General features: G+C 32.5%; 3 protein-coding genes across 5 annotated transcripts; 2 read left to right on the top strand and 1 right to left on the bottom strand.

Moving 5' to 3' along the window:
* Positions 1-428: 428 nt before the first annotated feature.
* Positions 429-10,752, top strand: LOC113849089 (DEAD-box ATP-dependent RNA helicase 8). Of its 3 annotated transcripts, XR_003502069.1 has the most exons (11): positions 429-1,073; positions 4,685-4,745; positions 6,443-6,677; positions 7,615-7,853; positions 8,202-8,453; positions 8,541-8,721; positions 9,082-9,170; positions 9,272-9,345; positions 9,420-9,545; positions 10,049-10,114; positions 10,363-10,752. XR_003502069.1 is itself a non-coding variant. In XM_027478699.1 (10 exons), the coding sequence occupies exons 1-9, from the start codon at positions 823-825 to the stop codon at positions 9,496-9,498; spliced, it is 1,353 nt and encodes a 450-aa protein (XP_027334500.1). In that variant the 5' UTR covers positions 429-822; the 3' UTR covers positions 9,499-9,545; positions 10,049-10,752. The 3 variants fall into 3 exon arrangements, 2 of the variants coding, with proteins under 2 accessions (XP_027334500.1, XP_027334499.1); XM_027478699.1 differs by having other exon boundaries at positions 8,202-8,382; positions 8,578-8,721; positions 10,049-10,752; XM_027478698.1 differs by lacking the exon at positions 10,363-10,752 and having other exon boundaries at positions 10,049-10,298.
* Positions 10,753-14,001: 3,249 nt separating this feature from the next.
* Positions 14,002-16,364, top strand: LOC113848863 (transcription factor MYB41-like). The gene is made up of 3 exons (XM_027478234.1): positions 14,002-14,137; positions 15,068-15,197; positions 15,767-16,364. The coding sequence occupies exons 1-3, from the start codon at positions 14,002-14,004 to the stop codon at positions 16,362-16,364; spliced, it is 864 nt and encodes a 287-aa protein (XP_027334035.1).
* Positions 15,174-20,893, bottom strand: LOC113848865 (remorin). The gene is made up of 5 exons (XM_027478235.1): positions 20,478-20,893; positions 19,069-19,116; positions 18,634-18,721; positions 18,436-18,517; positions 15,174-17,723 (listed from the first exon to the last, which is right to left on the bottom strand). The coding sequence occupies exons 1-5, from the start codon at positions 20,647-20,649 to the stop codon at positions 17,529-17,531; spliced, it is 585 nt and encodes a 194-aa protein (XP_027334036.1). The 5' UTR covers positions 20,650-20,893; the 3' UTR covers positions 15,174-17,528.
* Between the last annotated feature and the right edge of the window lie 328 nt (positions 20,894-21,221).

Raw genomic sequence — 21,221 nt, forward strand, 5'->3', positions numbered from 1 at the left:
GATATGCTTAAAAGAGTTTGTAATCAATTAGTGAAAACAATTTATGATTTATATAATTTTTTAGCTTTTTCAAAATATTTTTAAATATAATTATAGAAAATTTAATTTATTTTAATAATTTATATTATTAAATTTACAATATAACTTAATATTTTTTAAAAAAAGTTTATTAAATAAGTACATATATTTATACACTCTTTACGTATTAATGGAATATGAACATAGAGAATATAAATATTACCTACACAAATTTGGGTCTCTTTAAGTAATTTTAAATGTTTTTAAAAAATAATATATATATATTACAATTTTAAAGGAGAAAGAAAAGAGAAATAGAAGGGGGAGCAATAGCAATAGAAGGAAGAAGTGGGGCGAAAAAGGAAAAAGGAGAAAATAGAAAGTGTGTGTACGCCCTAGAAGAAAAGAGGGAACAAACAAGATTAGAAGTTTCTGCGTTCATTTTGTGTAACTTGATTTCAACCATAACCCATCCAACACTCCTCAAAATACCAAATTCTCTCTCTCTGCAGGTTCAACTTCAGCACCCAATTACCCTCTAAAAACCCTTTCTCTAGATCTCTACCAAAACAATTCTCTCTCTAATTTCCATTTCTCAAAACAAGAGAAAACCCTAACCCTTTTTTGTAACACCTTCTAGCTTCCTACCTCTCTCTCTGTATCATACCCTGAAAACTCTCATTTTTCATCTCACTGGTTTAGATTTCGTAACAATTTCGGCACATTTTCTCCCGATATTATTAGGTTAGTTTTGTTGTTTTTTCCTTTTTGCGGTGTAAGTTTTTAGGGTTTTGAATCGGTGAAATGAACAACAATAGAGCGAGGTACCCACCTGGAATGGGTATTGGACGACCGGGTTTTAACCCGAACCCGAATCCAAATCCGAATCACCCTTTTCAGGCAAGGCCACCGTACCAGCAACAACCGCACCAACAGCAATATGTGCAGAGGCATTTGGTGCAACAGCCACAACAACAACAACAGTGGCTGAGGAGGGACTCCAACGTTGTTGACGAGGTCGAGAAGACCGTGCAGTCTGAAGCCGTTGACCCAAGGTGTGTGTCTCTTTCTTCATATCAGTTTTTTGTGTATGTTTCCTAATTAGGGTTAGGGGTTTGAGATGTTATCCACGTGTTTTGTCAATGCTTGTTGGCTGTTTGTATTGTTTGTGTTATCTCTGTAATGTATTAGTGGAGTTGGGTTGATGATGTTTAGCTTATAAGTTTTTGTTTGTGAGTAGTGGTGAAGTGGAAAACAGTGATCTTCAGTTTACACACTCCAATGGTTTTGTTACTTATTCTTACTTGCATTGGGCAATGGCTGCTACTGTGGTGAACTGCTGCTGAGTTGAGTTTTTTCACTCCTTTATTCATTCTTGTGACGTAGCCAATAGCTATTCTGTGCCGGCATAGCATCTGTTTGCGATGGCATATTGTTGGAATGAACCTGTCTTCTACTGGGCCTCTTTAGGCCCTAGACCAGAGAGAGCACATTGTCCATTCCATAGTAGTCAATCCTGGATAGCCGCACTGAGTGGCCGACCCCAAATCGCTATAGTGGATAGCGGGATGACTGCTATTATGAAAACAATCAAAACAGAGAAGAAAAATAGATCAAAGAGTGTTTAGTTACCGGAAAAAAATCTTTAAAGCCAATTGTCTTACTAGAAAGTGTCTCACTATCATCAGAAAAAGTCTACATCTTGTCGGAAATAGGTTACACTAGAGATGAAGAAGACAACCAGTAAATGTCTCTGCTCACGTTAGAAATAAGTTGGATTTTGCCGGAGATGAAGATGACGACCAAAACTTGGCCGGAAATGGTGACCAAGAGAACGAAGCAAGAGAACATAGGTGGAGGTAGGGTTTAAGATGGAGGTAGGGTTTAATTTTCAGAAATATAAAAGTGGGCGAAATCCCAAGATAGACCCCTTAAAAAGCATTCCAACTTTCAGATAGGGAGGGAAAACTTGCCCTTTTGCCCCTGTTTGGCATATAAAAGGGGGGAGAAATCCCTAGGTTGAACCCCTTGAAAAGCATTCCAAACTTCAGAAAGGGAGGGCAAACTTGCCCTTTTGCCCTAGGATGAAAAAGCGGCCGCTAGGGCCGTGAACGTGATTTGTGCTGCTTTTTGCCACTATTTGCTGCGCAATGGCTGCTACACTGAAATGGAATGTGCGGCACTTTTATCTTGTTTTGCACGACTGATGAGTCCTTCTCTGGCTCTGGTTGGACGGCCCTCTGAAATTTTTTACACCTGATCTTCTCAAGGGACAATTCTTCCAAATAGGAAATGACACTGCTGAGCTCTGATTTTGGTATTTTACGTCAGTTGTGTTGGCTTTGGTGGTTGACATTGCTGTCCTTCTTCTACGGGCATTAAATGTATTTTTTATTCATTTATGATAGTTACTTTAGTTGTTAGACATTTGTTGTTGTATCCTAGGCTCTTTATTGTACTTACACCAATATAGTTGATATCTGTCTTAAATTTTGAGTATTGAAACCGTGATTATCAATTCAGGATTCAAATCGAGAATTCGAAGGCCTGTTTTCTGAAATGACTTGAACTGCATTGTGAATTTTAAGATTCATGATCAATATTAAAAACACCGTAGATAAAGAAACATCCAAATTATTGAATATTTATATATTGGCATTTTAAAGTCACATAGATATAGCTAACTAAGTGGGGTATAAAACTTCAAAGTAGACCAAGATTCTATTCATAGCAGTCACTTTGACAAGGTGACTGAACAATTTAGCTGTATAGTCCCTTAAAAAAAATTGGCATAAAGTCACTATTTCCTATTTCCAATGCCTACTCTGGTATTCATTCATCATTCCCTAGAACAATGTCATTTAGTTCCTCTTCCTCCCCATCTTCTGCAATCTCTTCAATTTCATTCTTATCACCTATTAAGAATTCTTCATAAATGTAGATATGGGTAACTTTGGAGGGGGGAAATCAACTCTTCACCCCCAATTTGTTTAAAAATTTGCAAAAGAAAAAGAGTAAGTAATTTTAGGGGTTTTTGAAACCTGGTCTTATGCAAGATCCGCTTGCTCCAAAATCAGCTGCAATACAGATGATTCAAAGTGTGATTTAACTCCAAAAATGATTCTAGACGTGACCTAAATTTTTGTGTCTTGGAATTGAATTGAATCACACGGATTCTATTACAATTTATAACTCTGATAAGATAACAATGATTGAACCTTGTTTTATTGTTTATGGTATAAAGTTTTAAAACTATTAATATCATTAATTATGTTGGTTTACTTTTTTTTAGTTCTATTCGCTGCAGCCACTCTTTTAGCTATAACTATTTATTTTATCAATCATTTTTTTTTTTGCTGGAAATATTTTGTTTCCAAACATGCATTCAGTTCCCCAACGAGGGCTGTTTTTGGCACAAAATGCTCAAACCAACATTCCAAACACAAGGCATGTATTGTGTTTGGTTTAACTTATTTTAAAGAACTCAGCATCTGTTTGCTGGAAATATTTTGTTTCCCAACATGCATTCAGTTCCCCACATGGGCTGTTTTTGGCCCAAAATGGTCAAACCAATATTCCAAACTTTCTCAAGAGAAGACATACGAAGAGGCAGGGGAGGCATGTACTGGAGGAAGGCTGCTTTGCTGCACACAGGAAGAATCAGCGGAAGAGGCCAAAGGGTTGGAGAAAAAAACACAAAAACCCTAAAGAAACTCGCAACTTCATATAAAATAGAAAATAGTTAAAATATTGAACAGTGCCTCAAGTGATGCAAAACATACCTCAACTTGGGAGAAGAGAAAAAAATATACAAAAAATAATGTGTCAAGGGTAGCTTCTTTCGACAAAGCTAATGGACTTAAAACATATTTTTCATTACTTAGTGTGTTTAATTCAGCTTATTTTCAAGAATATTTTTTTTGAATGCTTCCTAAAAGAAAGTGATTATTCCCAAAAATAATCATTTACCATACATGTAAATAACACTATAGTTGGAAGATTTTCTGTAAGGACCCAAACCTAGATGGTTTGTCATCGTAAATAGTGAATTGACTAAGTACATCACCTCATATCATGCATGTCCTGCCCCACATACCAAACCATAGTGCAATCCTTGTAATATTGGGAGCATTCCTAGGATTTTTCTCCTCTTTGGTATTTTTTGAACTCGAGTTCATTTAATTAAGTGATTGAAACATGTTTTTTTAAGTCAGATTCTGAAATGATTATAGAAATGCCAAATTGTGTGGCAAGCCAGCATCCTTGGTTGCTTTATCTATCTTGTTCTTGTCTCTTATCATCATCAAGCTTCTGATGCTTTCATTTATGAATTACTTTCTTTGCTTGAAGTTTTCAATGCTTGCCTTCTTTTTTTTATGTGTCTGCTGACATGCAAAGTGGAGCGTGTATTGTCCTTAATCTTGGCTTATGCCTCTGTTCCAAATGTTTATCCATGTAATCAACTCTACCTGACTAGAAAAGGCTTGGTTGTTGTTATTTTGATGAATTTATGAGCTTGTGATTGATTGGAAATTGTCACAATGTGTAAGTTAAGGTCTTGATCTTTTACTTCTAGATGAAGCCATTTTCTTTAGTGGTTCTCTTCTTTCAAAAGGAAAGAGTGTTCTCATGTTATCCACATTTGTTTTTGGCTTTCCTTTATCAGTTCACAAGATTGGAAAGCAAGACTAAAGATTCCACCACCTGATACGCGCTATAGGACAGAGGTATGGTCATGAATTACTGTTATCTTATGCCTCAAGTTATTGGTTATCCGCATTTGATGTTAATCATATATTTTGTTTGACATCTGTAGGGCATTACACCTTATTTGTGATATTTCTAATTCCTTACCTTTTTATTTTTGCATATCCTTTTTAGTATGGATTTGTTTTTTCATACACACTAATATATTATAAATGTTTGGTGAAGATCATTCTTATCATAGAATCTAACTGTCATTTTGTTGATTGATTTGTGTCTTTTTTTGTGCCTTGTGCTTTATTAAGCATTTGATTGCATACTTTCAGTTATTTAGATTACAATCATACTTATAGAACTACTTCAACTATTTATACTTTGTCTGGAGATTTAGTAAATGTACTGAACTGTACTCCTTGTAACTGATGCAGTCAATGACAATTACCCTTGACTTAAGTATTAGATTTTTTAGTGTGGTGTGATCAGTGTTGTTAAATGGCGGTGCCATGGCAGAATTTGGTGGCAGTTTTTAACTCCGCCTTTACAACATTACCGTTTTTTGGCATTTTTCAATGGCGGCCGTTACGCGCATGGCGGAAAATGTAGAAAAATGGTGTTTTTGTGGGAAAAATTGAGTTGGGCCACTGACTCGATCTGCTCCAAAAAGAAAATCCATGAGCCCAAACCCTAAATCACATAATTTCTTCCTTTTTTCATCACTGTTGTATTGTGCTGCCGTGGAGCGGCGGTCTATGCTTGCTGTGAAGTATTTCTTTATTTGCAGAGGTTAAGCCCTAATTGTAGTGTATTGGTGTGGGTATGCACTTTTGAAGTGTAATGGACAAAGAGAGCTAAATTCCAATCTTGCCCTTGCTTTATGTATTTTAGGATTTTTTAAGGGCAAAATAGACTTTTTCCACTTAAAATTTTTACCTTCTCTTCTCAAGCGGTAAATTTTCTGAAGGGTAAAATTTTTAGGGTTCTCTCTGCTCTGTTTTTCTTTCTTCTCTAAAGCCAACTTCTCCTTCATCTCCTTCACCATTTTTGCAGGAGAAGACATCCTTTCCGGCTGTTTTCTGGCAACTGTGAGTGGAAGGCTCTGTTTTCTGACGTTCATTTGGCTTCTCTGGGCTCTGTCCCTCTTTCTTAGTTTTTCCCTCTCCTATTTTTTTTTTTTTTCCCAATTCTGTTTTTCCCTCTCCCATTCTGTTTTACTCCCCCATTTTTTTTCATTTTTCCTTATTATTTTGTTTTCTTGATTCTATTTTTATGTTTTCACTTCCAAGTTTCCTTCTTCATATTTATTTTTAATTCTCTACTTTTCTGTTATAACTTTAGCTTTTTTCACTATTGTACAACCATTTTATTCTTTTTTTCTCAAAACCTTCCTTCTTTTATATGTAGTTAGTTTTCTAGTTTTATATCACATTTTGCAATATATATATTTATTATTATGACTGCCATGGCATCTGCCATAATTTTATGGCAGTTTTTTTGCTTTCTGCCATGACCTTCAATCCGCCATTGATAACATTGGGTGTGATTATATTTTTGCACATTTGCTTAATATTTCTAATATCTACTTGAAAGGTGTGAATTGTGTGGTAAATGATACCATCCATGGATTAGTCATTTTAGATACTTTGATTATGGGGTTTGTCATAATTAACTTTTATTTTATAACATCTATATGTTTCTCTTGATCTGCCTTGTTGTTCCCCAGGATGTAACAGCAACTAAAGGAAATGAATTTGAGGATTACTTTTTGAAGCGTGAGCTTCTCATGGGAATATATGAGAAGGGTTTTGAAAGGCCTTCCCCCATCCAAGAAGAAAGCATTCCAATTGCTCTTACTGGTAGTGACATTCTTGCTAGGGCCAAAAATGGAACTGGCAAAACAGCTGCATTTTGCATTCCTGCATTGGAAAAAATTGATCAGGACAATAATGTTATTCAAGGTTTGATGTCCTTTTACCTTCAGCTTTTTACAATTGTCAGAAGCTAATTGAAAGGACTGTATATAATGATGTCTCAGTTCCAAAAGCCTATCTGGTAGTGTGATACTTATCCTCTGTAGTGTTCCTCTATTAAAAAAAGTAGAAAATCAGATCTGTCACTGGTAAGGTTCAGCTAGAGTAGCAATAACAGTCTGGACTTTGGGGGGTGTCATGTTCGTTTTCATATATGTTATCAGGTTTTTGTCCTGAATGATACTAAAGCTGTTATAAATGGATTGCATTTGGTTTCAGCATGAGTGCATGTATGTGAAGGTGCATGCATGAGTGTGAACCATGTTAAATTCAGAGTTTATTTCTCTTCTCATTATCCTCTACTGGACATCTTGTTTTAACAAATGCTCTGTTGTTGTTCTCTTAGAAGGTTATTTTAGATGATGATGAATGCAGATAGATTTTGTTGCCACAGTTGAAAATAATCATATATATTTTTTTCTGTAGCATTGTTGTGCATGATTCAAATCTGCATTATTTGTAGTTATTTCATGGTTGTTGACTTTTTAAGTAATCATGATGATTGGCTCTATGATTGGGTCCAAAGTATCCGGGATCCCTTGGTTGCTAGTCCAGGTCCAAGTGTCTCAATTGCCAAGCCTAGTGGTTGGGTCGTTTATTATAGAAAGAGGAGGAATAAGGGTCCTATTGGAATATAGAACCAGTTGTTAGTTTGTTAAAGATTGGCGCCTAACATGTAATATAAATAATGATTAGAAGAAGAGAGGTGTGTAGATTGTTCTTTTGTTTGGTTGCAAAGAATCTCCTTTGAGGAGCCTAGCTCCCGGACACCTTTGTGTACAAAACAATTCTTTTTTGTTCTGTCTTGAGTTCCTATCACTTTACTCATGTTTTGACTGTTTTCTTATATTTTTCTATCATGCAGTTGTTATTCTGGTCCCAACCCGAGAATTGGCTTTGCAAACATCTCAAGTGTGCAAAGAGCTTGGGAAGCATTTGAAAATTCAAGTTATGGTTACCACAGGTGGTACCAGCCTAAAAGATGATATTATGCGCTTATATCAACCAGTTCATTTACTAGTTGGAACTCCAGGAAGAATATTAGATCTTGCTAAGAAGGGTGTTTGTATTTTGAAAGATTGCTCTATGCTTGTCATGGATGAGGTAAATACATTTCACCTGAAATTCACATGATTTGGCTGAGAAGTATGTACAGTTTGCAAAATGTTTGCACGTTTAAATAACTTTAGGAAGATGAGGGTTAGAATCAAGATTAGATCTTATTAGACAATTATGCTCGGTGGGGATATATGTTTCTTTTAATTTTTGTCATATCTGCTGGGATCAGGAATTTGTATTCCTAAATGTTGTCAAGTTGGTAGTGGAAGGAAGCAAATGCCTCTGTTTATTGTTTTCTCATTTACATCTTAAATATTGAACAGGACATTTTCTTTTCTATCCTATGTTACTTATCAATCTGAGGATTTACGTAGCTTTTTCTGTGTTGATCAGGCTGATAAGCTTCTGTCCCCAGAGTTCCAACCTTCTGTAGAGCAGTTGATTCATTTTCTTCCTAGAACCCGTCAAATCCTGATGTTTTCAGCTACATTTCCTGTCACTGTAAAGGACTTCAAAGATAGGTATCTTCAGAAACCTTATGTCATCAACCTTATGGATGAGCTAACTCTGAAGGGTATTACACAATTTTATGCATTTGTGGAAGAGAGACAAAAAGTCCACTGTCTAAATACTCTATTTTCTAAGGTTTGGCTTTTCTTTGTCCTCTTGATTTTCTTATATGCCACTAGTGAAGATGTAATAATAATATGATGATGATGACTTCTATTGCAGCTGCAAATAAATCAGTCTATCATCTTCTGCAATTCAGTGAATCGGGTTGAACTCCTTGCAAAGAAAATCACAGAACTTGGGTATTCATGTTTCTATATACATGCAAAGATGTTGCAAGATCATCGTAATAGAGTATTTCATGACTTCCGGAATGGTGCATGTCGAAATCTTGTTTGTACTGGTATGTTGGTGACATTTTGGCAGCTTCCTATGAATGAGCATAATGGGGATGTTTTCTATTGCTTGTGAATGATACCTGTTCTAACAGATATGGCTCTGCCATATTTTTTAGTTTTTGATCCTCATTTTCCATTATTTTGGAATATTATATTCATTTGTTTTATTTTAAAAAATAAGTTTTGTAATCAATAGTTATATAATCTATATTTGTTTAGTGTAATGTTTTTACGTCATGATATATTACAATGACAATGCAAATAAATCTTTGTTTTAATTAATCTGTTTAATCAAACTCTTTGTTTATATATATATATTGTAATAATTTAAAATTTTCATATTTCTTTATATGTTACATTTGCAGATCTTTTTACTAGGGGAATAGACATTCAAGCAGTTAATGTTGTTATTAATTTTGATTTCCCGAAGAACTCAGAGACTTATTTGCATAGGGTATGTTTGATTTGTGCTCACTCCCTATTCCCTACCTAATTCATTTTCTTTGATACTAGTTATTTGTATATGTGCTGAAAAGGATGTTCTGCTGATAACAGGTTGGTCGATCAGGGAGGTTTGGGCACCTTGGTTTAGCAGTGAACCTGATTACCTATGAGGATCGCTTTAATTTGTATGTAATTTACATTTGAATAAATTTCAAAGATAGCTGCTGTAGATTTCTGATGCATTCCATTTTTTGTTCAGATATAGGATTGAACAAGAACTTGGAACTGAAATAAAGCAAATTCCTCCGCACATTGATCAGGCAATTTATTGCCGGTGATTGGCAGTAAATACCAGGGTTATGTTGACAACTGGCTAATAGCCACGGTGAGTGACAGGATTTTTTGTTTTCCTTATTTATGATGAGCGTTCTGGTTCCAGAAAAGAGTTGTGATCTCTAATCACGGTGATAAATATGTATAATTTTAACTGTAAAACTTTGCAACTGCAAATAGGTTTCAATAGAAACAAATTTATCTGCACAAAGGACTTTGATATCATAATTAATTTCTTGTTAGGATGAAATAAATGCATTCTGACCTGCCAAAAATATAGTTCTATTGGTTTTCTTTTCCTGGAACTTCAATTTTTGTATCTTCTATTATTTTCTTTGAATTATTTGATGAAGTTTTTACCCATGTACTTTATTTTTATTAATTATGTTCCATTTAAATAAGAAAAGCTGGCTGGGCATATTTTGAGTATTGTATATTTTCAATTCAGATTGTAGGGCCTTGCAGTGGTATTTGCCTGCATGACTCAGCTCATGATTTGTAAACTATGATTCATAGCTGGAGTTGCTTTTGCTGACATGTGTGCATTTTCTACAGGTTAATGTGACTGACTGAAGCAAGTTCATATGCCCTGGCATGCAAGAACGCACTATGGAAAACAGGGTATTGTTGAACCCTTTGTTGAGTGCCTTTTTCCATTATTAGGACCTTAAAAATTTAATACTGGCTTTTAACTGCCCAATAGTTACTGGGTCCAGTTTGGGTTTCCGTTGATTACATTTGCAGATTTGTTTGTCACATGGTATTAGTATTTTAGTTTTATAATTGAATGAATGGTTTAGGGATACTATACCTTGTTATGAATATGCCCCTTCCCCATGCTTATTATTCTATTTGGTCTGCCAGTATAGGTTCTCTTATAGATGGTAGATTCATTTAGCTGTAGAAACCTCAACATTTGCTGCTCAGATTATGCTATATGGTTCATGGCGATGCTGGTTTATCTGCCATTGCTTTTCGCCAGGATTTTGATGGCCTTTGCCGTTGAAGCCAAAGTATGTGGAATCCTCGTCAATTTTTAATTTCATGAGGATGCCCTTAGTCACTGAATTTCTGGTGGTCATGGAATTTTATATACGTATGAAGTGGCTTTGATAGATTGTAAGACATTTCCAAGCGCAGCTTTATACTATTCAATTTTTCATAAACAGGAAAATCCTTTTCAGTTGGCCATCAATTCTTCTTTAGCTTTGCTGAGAATGTTGGATTTATATTCAAATGTAAAATTATAATATCCGGTTCATAAATATTTTGGTAAAACACGACGCTGTCGACATTTAAATAATTATTTGAATTATATCTTAACAAATGATCTTAAATTATGATAATAAATCTGATAGCGAAAAAAATTGATTCCTCTTTTATATATATTCAAACGTGACGCGAGGCTTTATTAAAAATTTGATCAGCTAGCAATGCATTTGACTAAATTAAAACCAGTTTATTTATTACCCCCAAGATAAGAACTGCAGGATAATCTGGTCTGAGAATTAATGAATCTGATTCATTTAATTTGTTTTGTGTACGATAAATTTAATTTTAAATTAAAACTTAATTATTTTTATAGTTAATTTTGTAACTGCGCTGCCTTGGAGGATGTGACCCGTTTTATTTGACCATTTGAATAATGTACACTTTATTGAATTATATAAGACTCATTAAAAACTTGTCACAGCTACAGCTACCGATGTAGCTTGACTTGAAAAATACTATTTATCGCATAATTTTATTTTATTAATTCAGAGTTTGAATGGAAAAGTAACTTCTTCGTCCTGATTTAAACTGAGTAATTATGACACTTTTTTTTGAAAAAAGATTGAGATTACATGGTCTTTTAACATAATATATTTTATGATTAATTTTAGCTTGGGATTTGTGGTTGTAACTAGTTGAAAGAAATTTAGTACACGTTAAGGTTTGAATATGGGACTTATTAAATAATTTATGTATGTATTGATCAATTTAGTAAAAAGTCTTATGTTTAAATTTACTGTGTGCAAATTTTTTTCAAGCGACAACCATGAATAATAACCATAAATTACCTCGTGAACAAAAACAGATTTCATAAACTGGTTGATTTGCAAAAATAATTAGTGTCCCTGTACCATACCTACTAAAATGCAAATAATAGGAGTAACCGCAGAAGTAAAAATCAATTAACTCAACAAATATTAGACGGGGATTAACTGGTAAACTCATTCCATGAATCAATTATAGAGAGAAAATTTAAGTTATAGATGAGGAAATAGTCAATATATTATGTTATTTTAGAAAAAAAATTTAACCAATATCTTAAGAATACCGGCTAAAGAATAATTTTTTAATAAAATACATAATAATGCATTCATTTTTGGGATTTGTAATAAATTCTAAAACAATTTTTACTACAATTTTTTTTTATTCTTTATCCAATGTCCTGAAGACATTTGTTAGCAAGACCATTTATTTTTATGTCATTTGAATGTCAGTTTTGTTAACATGTTCTAAGGATTAACTTTAAGATCTCAAAGTAATAATTTTTTAGTTAAAAAAAAAATATGACATTAGATACAATGTTATAGGTTTTTTATATTATTCTTAATTAAAAATTTATTTTAATAATGTATGTTATTTTTAATGTTAATACTATCACGTGAATTAACAAAATAAATTTTAATTTTGATTAATAAATAACATTAAAAGGTTATAATACTATTCCTAATTTTTTTTATTTTACATAACTAAAATTTTAGACCAAACAATTACTGATTTTTCCCTTCTTTGAACATGGTAAACCTAATCTCACATGTTTTGTAGCTTTTGCATGCTGCTTATCAACAAATTTTTTTTGGTTGACTTAAATATTTACAATTGTGTAATGATATTTTTTAACAACACTTTTTTGTAATACTTTTACCATACAGAAATAGTATTAAAAAAATGTGATAAAATAAATAAAATAATATATTTTAAAATATATTTTTATAAATTAAATGTTTTAAAAGAACATTGTTATTACTTACAACATGACATGCATTTATAATTAAGTGATAATAAAGGTGAAAATTTTAAAAAAAAATTTAAAGAAATTAAACTAGCATAATTTTTTTTAAAGTAAAACTAAATTTGATTATAATTGTAAAAGTTAATAATATATTTAAGTCAAATAAATAATATGATGAAAAAAATTAAAAAATTATAAAAAATATTGTTTCCATAGAACCAAACCAAGCCTTTCTTAAATACTCTTAGGAATCTGTGAAAAGGAAGATTGGAAGAAATAGTTTTCTAATTCATTGGTCATTTCAATTTGTGTCCGTACACTGCTTACCATTAATTGCACCTTCCATTCATCCTTCTTTTCCGCTCAGTCCACCAGAACATCTCTTAGCATCTTCATCTTCTTTCCTCAAATAATTTTTCTATTTTTAATTTTTATTTTTTATTTGTTAAATAAAAACAATTTTCTTTTTTATTTTTTACATAATTCTATTTGATATTTTAAACAATTTTAAAATATTTTAAAAAAATATGTATAAAAAATATTTATTTTATACTAATATATTTTTTCTTCTTCTTGACTCTGCCATTAATGCAGTCACTGTCATATTCACTGCATCCTTTTTTCTCTCTCATACCATTTATGTGCAAAGCAAAAATCTGGACATACGACACACGCCCTTTATCTCCTTTTATCGCACTCTTCATTCTTTCGAGTTTTACTCATTCCACTTTAATGGATAAAATAATGTAAATTATACTTAACTGTTAATTAAAATAACAATAATTAAAACTATACTAAAATACTTGAATATATCTAATTTGTGAATTTGTAAAATTCAAATTTGTTTTGGATTAACCAGAATCATTTTTATGAATTGTATATTAATTATGCTTGGTTTTTACATGTAAACGAGGGTTTAGGGCTTAGACTGAGATTTGAGTGAAAATAAATAAATAAAAGCTCTTGCACTAACTTGATTTAATTACTTATCTTAGCATGTCAAAATAACTTTTCATACACATATATTTAAATATAAATGACTTTACTTCAAGTTCTTATTTCAACACACGCAAGTCTTAATAGCTTTTATTTTTTTCAATACGTTTCTTACATTTTCATTTATTTTTTCATCTCCTTTTATTTTCTCTGCAATGATTATTATTTAATCTCAAGGATGGTTCAATGTCTGAATGGAACTGTACACATTTATTGCATAAAGCCAGCTTGAAACTCGCCTATAGTCCTTACAAGCCCCGTATCAATAAATACTGGCTCCTCAAATAGCCATAAAGATCACACACACTTTTTTGGACATTTAAACCCTTCCCAGTTTGTGTCATACTTCAAGGCTTCAAGTGTCCTCTTTTTGAGGACCATTTCAAGTGTTCGCAACACAAAAAACAAAGGAATTCACTTAAAAAAGGTGTGTGTCAAAGTTGAAAATGTTGTTCTCCCTCTCTTTGGTTTGAGTTATGATCTTGACTTTGTGAAGTGTCCTGTGGTAAGGATGGGAAGAGCACCTTGTTGTGACAAAATGGGCTTGAAGAAGGGTCCTTGGACAGCTGAAGAGGATGAGATTCTTGTCAACTTTATCAAGAAAAATGGTGGTCATGGAAGTTGGCGTTCTCTTCCCAAGTTGGCAGGTTTTTATGCCTTCTATTCTTCCCTTGCTTTGTTTTTCTATTCTCGTTTCCAAACTGTCCTCCAACTACACTTTTTCTCCCTTTGAAACTAAAGTTCCACTCACAAAGCAATGAAAACGCTACTTTTTATATATAAGCTACCTTTCCATTGTTATGAATCATATATTTCTTGAATACCTTCTTTCTGTTTGATGGTAAGCTTGCAGTTTTTCTTGCTTCAACAATCACTTTGTCTTGGATGGTTTTTGTATCCCTTAAATGATTTGTACTTTGCCACCATATTATTAGGCAAGAGATTTGTTGTCCTATATTGTATTGGGTTTAAGGGCAAGAGAAAGTTCCTATGTTGTCCTATGTTTACGATATTTATTTTATCTCGTGTCATGTCATATATAAGATGAAAAGAATTTATTGTATTTTTATATAATTATATAATTTAGTATATTGATAATATAAAATGTTATAATTTTTAATAAAATTTTACTATCTATTTATTTTTTATTATGTCCCTTCTGTCCAAATAATCTATTTTTATATTGATGGTACTTAGCTGCTTAGGGAACACTTCAAGTTTGAAAAACACTTAATCAAACCAAGTGAAGAACTTCATTAACTCTTTTCCCCCACTTCCCTTTTTCATGTCTCTAATTAACGTTGTAAGACAGGAAGTTTAAAGTATAAGAAAACTTGCGCCCTTACATGGAGCATATTATTAGCATTGCATAACAATTATGTTAATTTTTCATTAAATTTGTTGCACACAAGCTAACCAAGTGCCAAATCACTCATCCATTTGTAGTTTTTTCTTCACATATTGATTTTGTTTTAATCTTTGCTTCGAATTATTGTCAAATGACTAGAGAATAATTAGCAATATAACTTGCCTTTAAAGTTTTAACATTATAGACTAGGTTATTCCTTTTCATTCAGGTCTTCTTCGTTGTGGTAAGAGTTGCCGGCTAAGATGGACAAACTACCTGAGACCTGATATTAAACGTGGTCCCTTTACACTTGAGGAAGAAAAGCTAGTCATACAGCTTCATGCTATCCTTGGAAATAGGTACTTACTGTTCATGAAATATATACATATAAATTTTCATAACACTCTTGTGAGAAAAATCGTTTTTGTTCTTAATTGTGTTTGCTTTCAACTCATGTTTTTTGTCAATCAAATTAGTTCTTAAATACACATTCAATTAGTCAAATTAATCATACAAGTCCTTGATGTAAATTTTAATTTGGCCAAGGAAATGTTCTTTTCATGCTAAAATTATATACTTTTTAGACTGTTTTCTGTTTTATAACTATTGTCATTTTAGAAATTCAAGGCCTGATCCAATTTTGTTTCCAGTTATATCCTCATTTCACAATAATATGAATAGTTAATTCAGAATTATCTCCATTTAATTAAATAAAATAAAGATATATAATAAAATTTTACGTCAACTAATAATTTCTTAATCTATGTGCATCAATCTTGAAAACTAAAATTTTGAAATGGAGCAATTACATGTTCAATTCATAGACTTTAGATGTAATATCCACCATTTAAACACTAAAGTGCTTAAACAACAGTTATTCAAACGCACCATTTGTTAACAATGTTCAAGCAATGAACACAATTCACAGGTGGGCTGCTATAGCATCTCAACTAGCAGGAAGAACAGACAATGAGATAAAGAACCTATGGAACACCCACTTGAAGAAACGTCTCATTTGCATGGGACTTGACCCACAAACCCATGAGCCATTGAACTCTTCAAATTACCCAATTAACAAAACAAATGCATCCATTTCAACTCGCCACATGGCTCAATGGGAGAGTGCAAGGCTTGAGGCAGAGGTCAGGCTCTCTAGGGAATCATCATTGTTCAACAACACTTGTTCCTTTCCCCACAAACCTGATTCTGACTATTTCCTACGCATTTGGAACTCTGAAATTGGACAATCTTTTCGTGATGTGCACAAATCATCTGACAAAAGTAGCATTTCTCTAGGATCATGTTCCAACAAATGTGGGTCAGTATCTGCCACTACAACGGATTTGGCTTCTAACCCAGTTGGATCCTCAACCGCAGCAAGCACAGTCAAAGAAGGTTTGGAATGGGGTGAGAGAAAAATTGGCTCTGATTCATCATGCTCTAGTGAATTAGAAGACTCATGTGACACTTCATTACAGCTCTTGTTAGATTTTCCTATTAACAATGATATGAGCTTCTTAGAATGAGAGTTGTGTATTTGCCACCACCCTTTAGTGCATGTATGTATGATATTCTTCCATTTAGGTTTTGGTTGGCTAATTTGTAGACTTGGTATATGAGAAGATGAACTAGTAGTACTTAGTTAAATATAATGGTTATTCAGCATTAATGACATTGAGGAATTTTGATTATTAGGCTTATTAGGACCCGTAAATGAAACTAATTGAATTAATGTATTTTGATTTCTTATCTGAGTTTATATTTAATTTTGAAATTATATTGACATATTTGTATTTTGGATTCTTGAAATGTATATTCCATATCATATCAAGTATTGATACCATATCCGTATTCACTGAAGTATTAAACTTTTAATGCTTGAGCATGATTTAGTTACTTTGTCTTTTATTTGTAAAGAAGCTCGTTAATTTTGGATTACATGTAAACATGATTCAATCAACATGATTGGTCCAAGAGGACTTTTGACCCCAAAGCCCCCCAGTCTCTATCCCTTGATAAAGCAAAAACAATTGAACATTAGTAAAAGCCAAGGCATCTTATTAGCCTCATTTCAAATTTTAAGTAATAATTATCAATCTTAACTTAAAACCAAATTTAAATGAATAATAATAATAGTTAATTTTATTAAAATATTTATTATGTTTTTATTATTTCAATATGATAAACAGGGTTTTCTCAATAGTTTCTTTTTTATTTTTAAAAGTTTAAACTCAATTTAAGTTAAAATCAAGTAAATTTAATTTAAATTAAAGAGTTTTATTAACTTCAAAATTGAGAATAAACAGTTAATAATAATAAAAATTTATTAGAAAAAAGTATTTATTATATTTTTATAATGTGAAACTGATGCTAACAAAATCTTAAATTAAAATTTGATCATCTTTAGCGAAGAGGAAACAACAATTCCGAATAATGAAGAGAAAAAAATCTGTTTGGTTGATGATTAGAATGATTGTGGAAAAAGTAAATGAGGGAACAACATGGAACGCTTCATCTTAGCAAAAGGATCTAGAGTCTGTCAAGTATGTCACAAACTTTATAGTGTTTTTCCTTTCCCATTACTTTTCTTACACACATCAACAACATTGAAAACAAACAAGAAAAAATATAGACAAAATTTCATTATTGCTATGATATCAGACCCAAAAGCATCAAAATAAATAAATAAATTAAAAGCATCCAAGGAGCTTCTTTGGAGTGGTTCCAGTTGCACGGTATTTTGCAGCTGTTTCCTCTGCCTTGAGAAATTCTTCACCACGCTTTGCTTCAACCATTGCTCTCTTCTCCTCTGCTTGTTTGTGAATTAACGCTATCTTGTTTTTCATTTTTTCACCATATTCTGCTTTCTTTTTCTCTAGTTGTTCCTGCTCAGACTCCATGGTGTTAAAAAAAATAATGTAATATTCCTAGTTCTTGAATGTTTATGTCAACATACTTCATTTAATTTCATGTACAACTAAATTCTGTTCTATGGACATGGCCAAATTTTATCTATAAAAATAATAAGAATTTTGTTAAAGTCAAATCTTTAAGATTGAATTTAAAGATTTTAGTAAAGTTTTCAAAATATAATAGAAAGAGACAGAACACCTGTTATAAGGATATGCTCAAATTTTTTCTATAAAAAAGTATTATTAACTTTTGTATGTTCTATTCATGGTTGCTTTATTTCATCGATAAAAGCATAATTCTATATGTTGATGGATTCAATTCAGGGACGGCATAGGTATTTGATTCCATTTTGACAAAAGAAAAAGAAAAATTGGATAAAGTTCCATATGTCTGGTAAAATTGAGACAAGAGTGAAGAAAATATAATTTGTTGGATAAAAAAATCTACATATTTTGGAGTCAACAGAAGCATATAATCATGCATATTATTCCATGTAACGTAGGACAACATAAATTCTTACTTTTGTCTTTCTTATCTTGATGATTATATTGTTGAGAATTAGACCTTTAAAAAGGATGTGCTAAACTGTGAGCAGTGCCAACAAGCATCATGATATCATGAATAATATAGAAAAGCTATGTTTATTGTGTCAACCAATAACTGAACAAGAAGTTCAAGTATTACCTCAATTTTTCTCAGTTTTGCTTCAAGAGCTGCTTTCTGGCTGTTTTCCCATGCAGCAACAGCAGAGAGCTGCTTTTGGGCTCTGTTAACATAACAGATAATTTCTAAAATATAGGAAAAGCTGAACATAAAGACACAATATATATAATTTTCAAATGACCCTATGAACTGCAAAATGACATTAAAATAAAGACTTACTTATTCTCTGCCTTGGATTTTTCACTTTCTTCCCATGCCTTCACATTAGATAACCTTTTCTCTTTTTCTATTTCTGCTAGAGCAATATCTGTAGATCACAGAAGTTCATTTATTAAGGAAATAAGCGTTACAAAGGAAGAAATAGAGATGTGTCAGCTAGAAATTCATGCAAATATATGCATGTACATTTGTAGTGTGTCTATAAATTAGATATGTATCTCAAATTGACTAAGAATGCATTGAGTATCGGATAAGCTTTTATTGCATAAGGGGGTTTATAGCATAAATTTGACTATAAAGCTTATTGAAATAAGCCAAAAATCATATAATAGTCATGGGCTTTTTCTAAACATACCCTAGTTCAAATAGTTATGATTTATGAAACAAAAAGTTTAAGACAATGTAAACTGAAATATTAGTAAAGTCAACACTAACCTCTGTCAAGGGATCCTCCTGTGACCTTTTTTACAGGAGCTGGTGTCTCTGCAGACCAAAAGAAAAATGGTAAAGAAAAACAATGATCTCAAAGGTAATAAGGATGTGCACTATCTTATTAAATGCAATAAATTAAAGACAGCCAGCTGGATCAGAAAAATAATTAGAATAACTTCTGCTATTAATCAATGCATTAATAGCCACAATGGAAAAAGACCTTTCCTTTCAACATGGGGGTCAATATTTTATGATCACTTGGAGGGCCTAATGAAAAAAATCATTATAGTGGGGGCAGGGGAGAGAAATTGCTTATAGAACAATAAATTATTAACATTATTTTGTTGAAAGAAATTATGTATAAATAAATATATAATAATAAAGGAGTACATAATATAAATACAGTTAGCTTTACGCCTAAAAAGCTACACATTTAGCTAGATAGACATTTATTCTTCCATTTGAAGCACCAAGACAAAATTGAACCAACTTTTGCAAGCCAAAAAGAAAGTGAGGTTACCCCATTAAGAAGACACATCATAGAAAGCATACATATCTAATAATTGAAAGGCATATCTAGAATATCACAGATAGGAGAGCTCTAAAGTCTGAACACAAGCCTCAGAGAATTCACCAAGAGGGAAAATCAATTATTAGAAGCTACAAAATTGACAATTTTTGCGTAAATTTTTTCAAACTATGTCCTTAGACGCCCTCAAAGGCAAAAATGGAAAATCATAAGAATCCCATCAGAAAAAATCTTTATGAGAGGGAGATAAAAATATTAGGGTATACAACAGATAAACAAAATCAGCAATAAAATGCAACAACACTAAGCATAGCTTGCTCTCCTTTCATTTCTCTTTTCCCAACGCTTTCTCAGCAACCAAACAGAAATTAAGAAGAGTCACAACATCACACTCAAGAGTATTAACCAAAATCAGACAGAGCAATCACGTCAAGCTGGAATTTTGATGACAACCCATGATTAATTATTCTCTGGTAAAACAATCATCGCCCTATATCGAAGCAAAAAGCAGTACACCAAAGAAATCTTGAATATGAATGAATAGTGAATAGTAAACAGAGACAACAGAATACAAATCAAACTCAAAAAACCTTTGAAAAAACAGAAAAGGAAAAAAAAAAAAACTAATTAAACATGGCAACATGCCTTGTTAGACAATTACAAAACGCAAACACAATTTCTGCACTTCAATTTTTCCAACGTTTTCTTATCAACCAAACAGTCACAACACACAAAACAAAACACTCTACAGCATTATCCACAAACCGAACACAGGAACCAAATTATCATGTAACTGAAAAAAAAAATTGAATTTTGACGGTAACCCATGATTTATAGGAGGCAAAGAGTTTGAAAATTTGACCATGAAGTAAAAAAAACTCACTCTCATTCTCAACAACAGCAAGAGCCTTGGTTTCCTCTGCTGCCGCCGGATTAGTCGGTGGCGGAGCCACCACCTTTTTCTCACCGGCGTCGACTGAGGGCGCCTCCGCCAGCGGTGGCTCGGGTTCCAGCGGTGCCGGAGTTGGTTCCACCTTGGTTTGGAGCTCTGCCATAGCTTTGGACTTTGGTTCGGTTGAATTAAGAGAGATTGATTGTTACGAGTTTATGTGATAATAACAACGTTTGTTTGTAATACACAACGTTCCTTTACACAAAGCCTTGCCTCTTCAACTCTGAGTGTGCCTTCGAATTTAAAGTGCCACAAAATTCCAACGGATAAATAGTGAAACTACTGCATCATCGTACATGTAATGTAACACGATGGTGCTAATACATGATATACAATTAAACTAGTATATGAAAAATGTCATATCTCTAATAGAAATTATATTTATAATCTTCATTTTCAAATCAACTTTTAAATATGTATTTCATCAATTATAAAATGTAACCCGATCATATTACGTAAAATTTGTTACATCAACCGTGTAAAATTATTCGATTTGATAAAAAATAAATTTTTAGATTATTATTTTTTAACAATTTGTAAATTACTTAAAAATACCTTTAAAAACCTTATAATCGTAATTTTTGATTTTTAGAGGGCCTGAAATTGAAAACGAGTGGTGATAGCGTGGAATCCGTGGGAGCACTGGGAGGACAATATTTCGAGGGGCACAGGAGA

Source organism: Abrus precatorius, unplaced genomic scaffold, assembly GCF_003935025.1.
Source record: "Abrus precatorius isolate BTA unplaced genomic scaffold, Abrus_2018 Scaffold9, whole genome shotgun sequence".
Lineage (NCBI taxonomy): Eukaryota > Viridiplantae > Streptophyta > Magnoliopsida > Fabales > Fabaceae > Abrus > Abrus precatorius.

What these genes read in the sequence shown, in the direction of transcription:
- LOC113848865 (XM_027478235.1), bottom strand. Translation starts at nt 20,649, where the DNA reads ATGGCAGAGCTCCAAACCAAGGTGGAACCAACTCCGGCACCGCTGGAA. An exon ending in TGCTGTTGTTGAGAATGAGA is followed by an intron (nt 19,117 to 20,477) that starts GTGAGTTTTTTT and finishes TTTGGTCTGCAG; the next exon opens with AGACACCAGCTCCTGTAAAA. An exon ending in CAAAACTGAGAAAAATTGAG is followed by an intron (nt 17,724 to 18,435) that starts GTAATACTTGAA and finishes GAGTCTGAGCAG; the next exon opens with GAACAACTAGAGAAAAAGAA.
- LOC113849089 (XM_027478698.1), top strand. Translation starts at nt 823, where the DNA reads ATGAACAACAATAGAGCGAGGTACCCACCTGGAATGGGTATTGGACGA. An exon ending in ATACGCGCTATAGGACAGAG is followed by an intron (nt 4,746 to 6,442) that starts GTATGGTCATGA and finishes GTTGTTCCCCAG; the next exon opens with GATGTAACAGCAACTAAAGG. An exon ending in GGACAATAATGTTATTCAAG is followed by an intron (nt 6,678 to 7,614) that starts GTTTGATGTCCT and finishes TCTATCATGCAG; the next exon opens with TTGTTATTCTGGTCCCAACC.
- LOC113848863 (XM_027478234.1), top strand. Translation starts at nt 14,002, where the DNA reads ATGGGAAGAGCACCTTGTTGTGACAAAATGGGCTTGAAGAAGGGTCCT. An exon ending in TTCTCTTCCCAAGTTGGCAG is followed by an intron (nt 14,138 to 15,067) that starts GTTTTTATGCCT and finishes CTTTTCATTCAG; the next exon opens with GTCTTCTTCGTTGTGGTAAG. An exon ending in CATGCTATCCTTGGAAATAG is followed by an intron (nt 15,198 to 15,766) that starts GTACTTACTGTT and finishes CACAATTCACAG; the next exon opens with GTGGGCTGCTATAGCATCTC.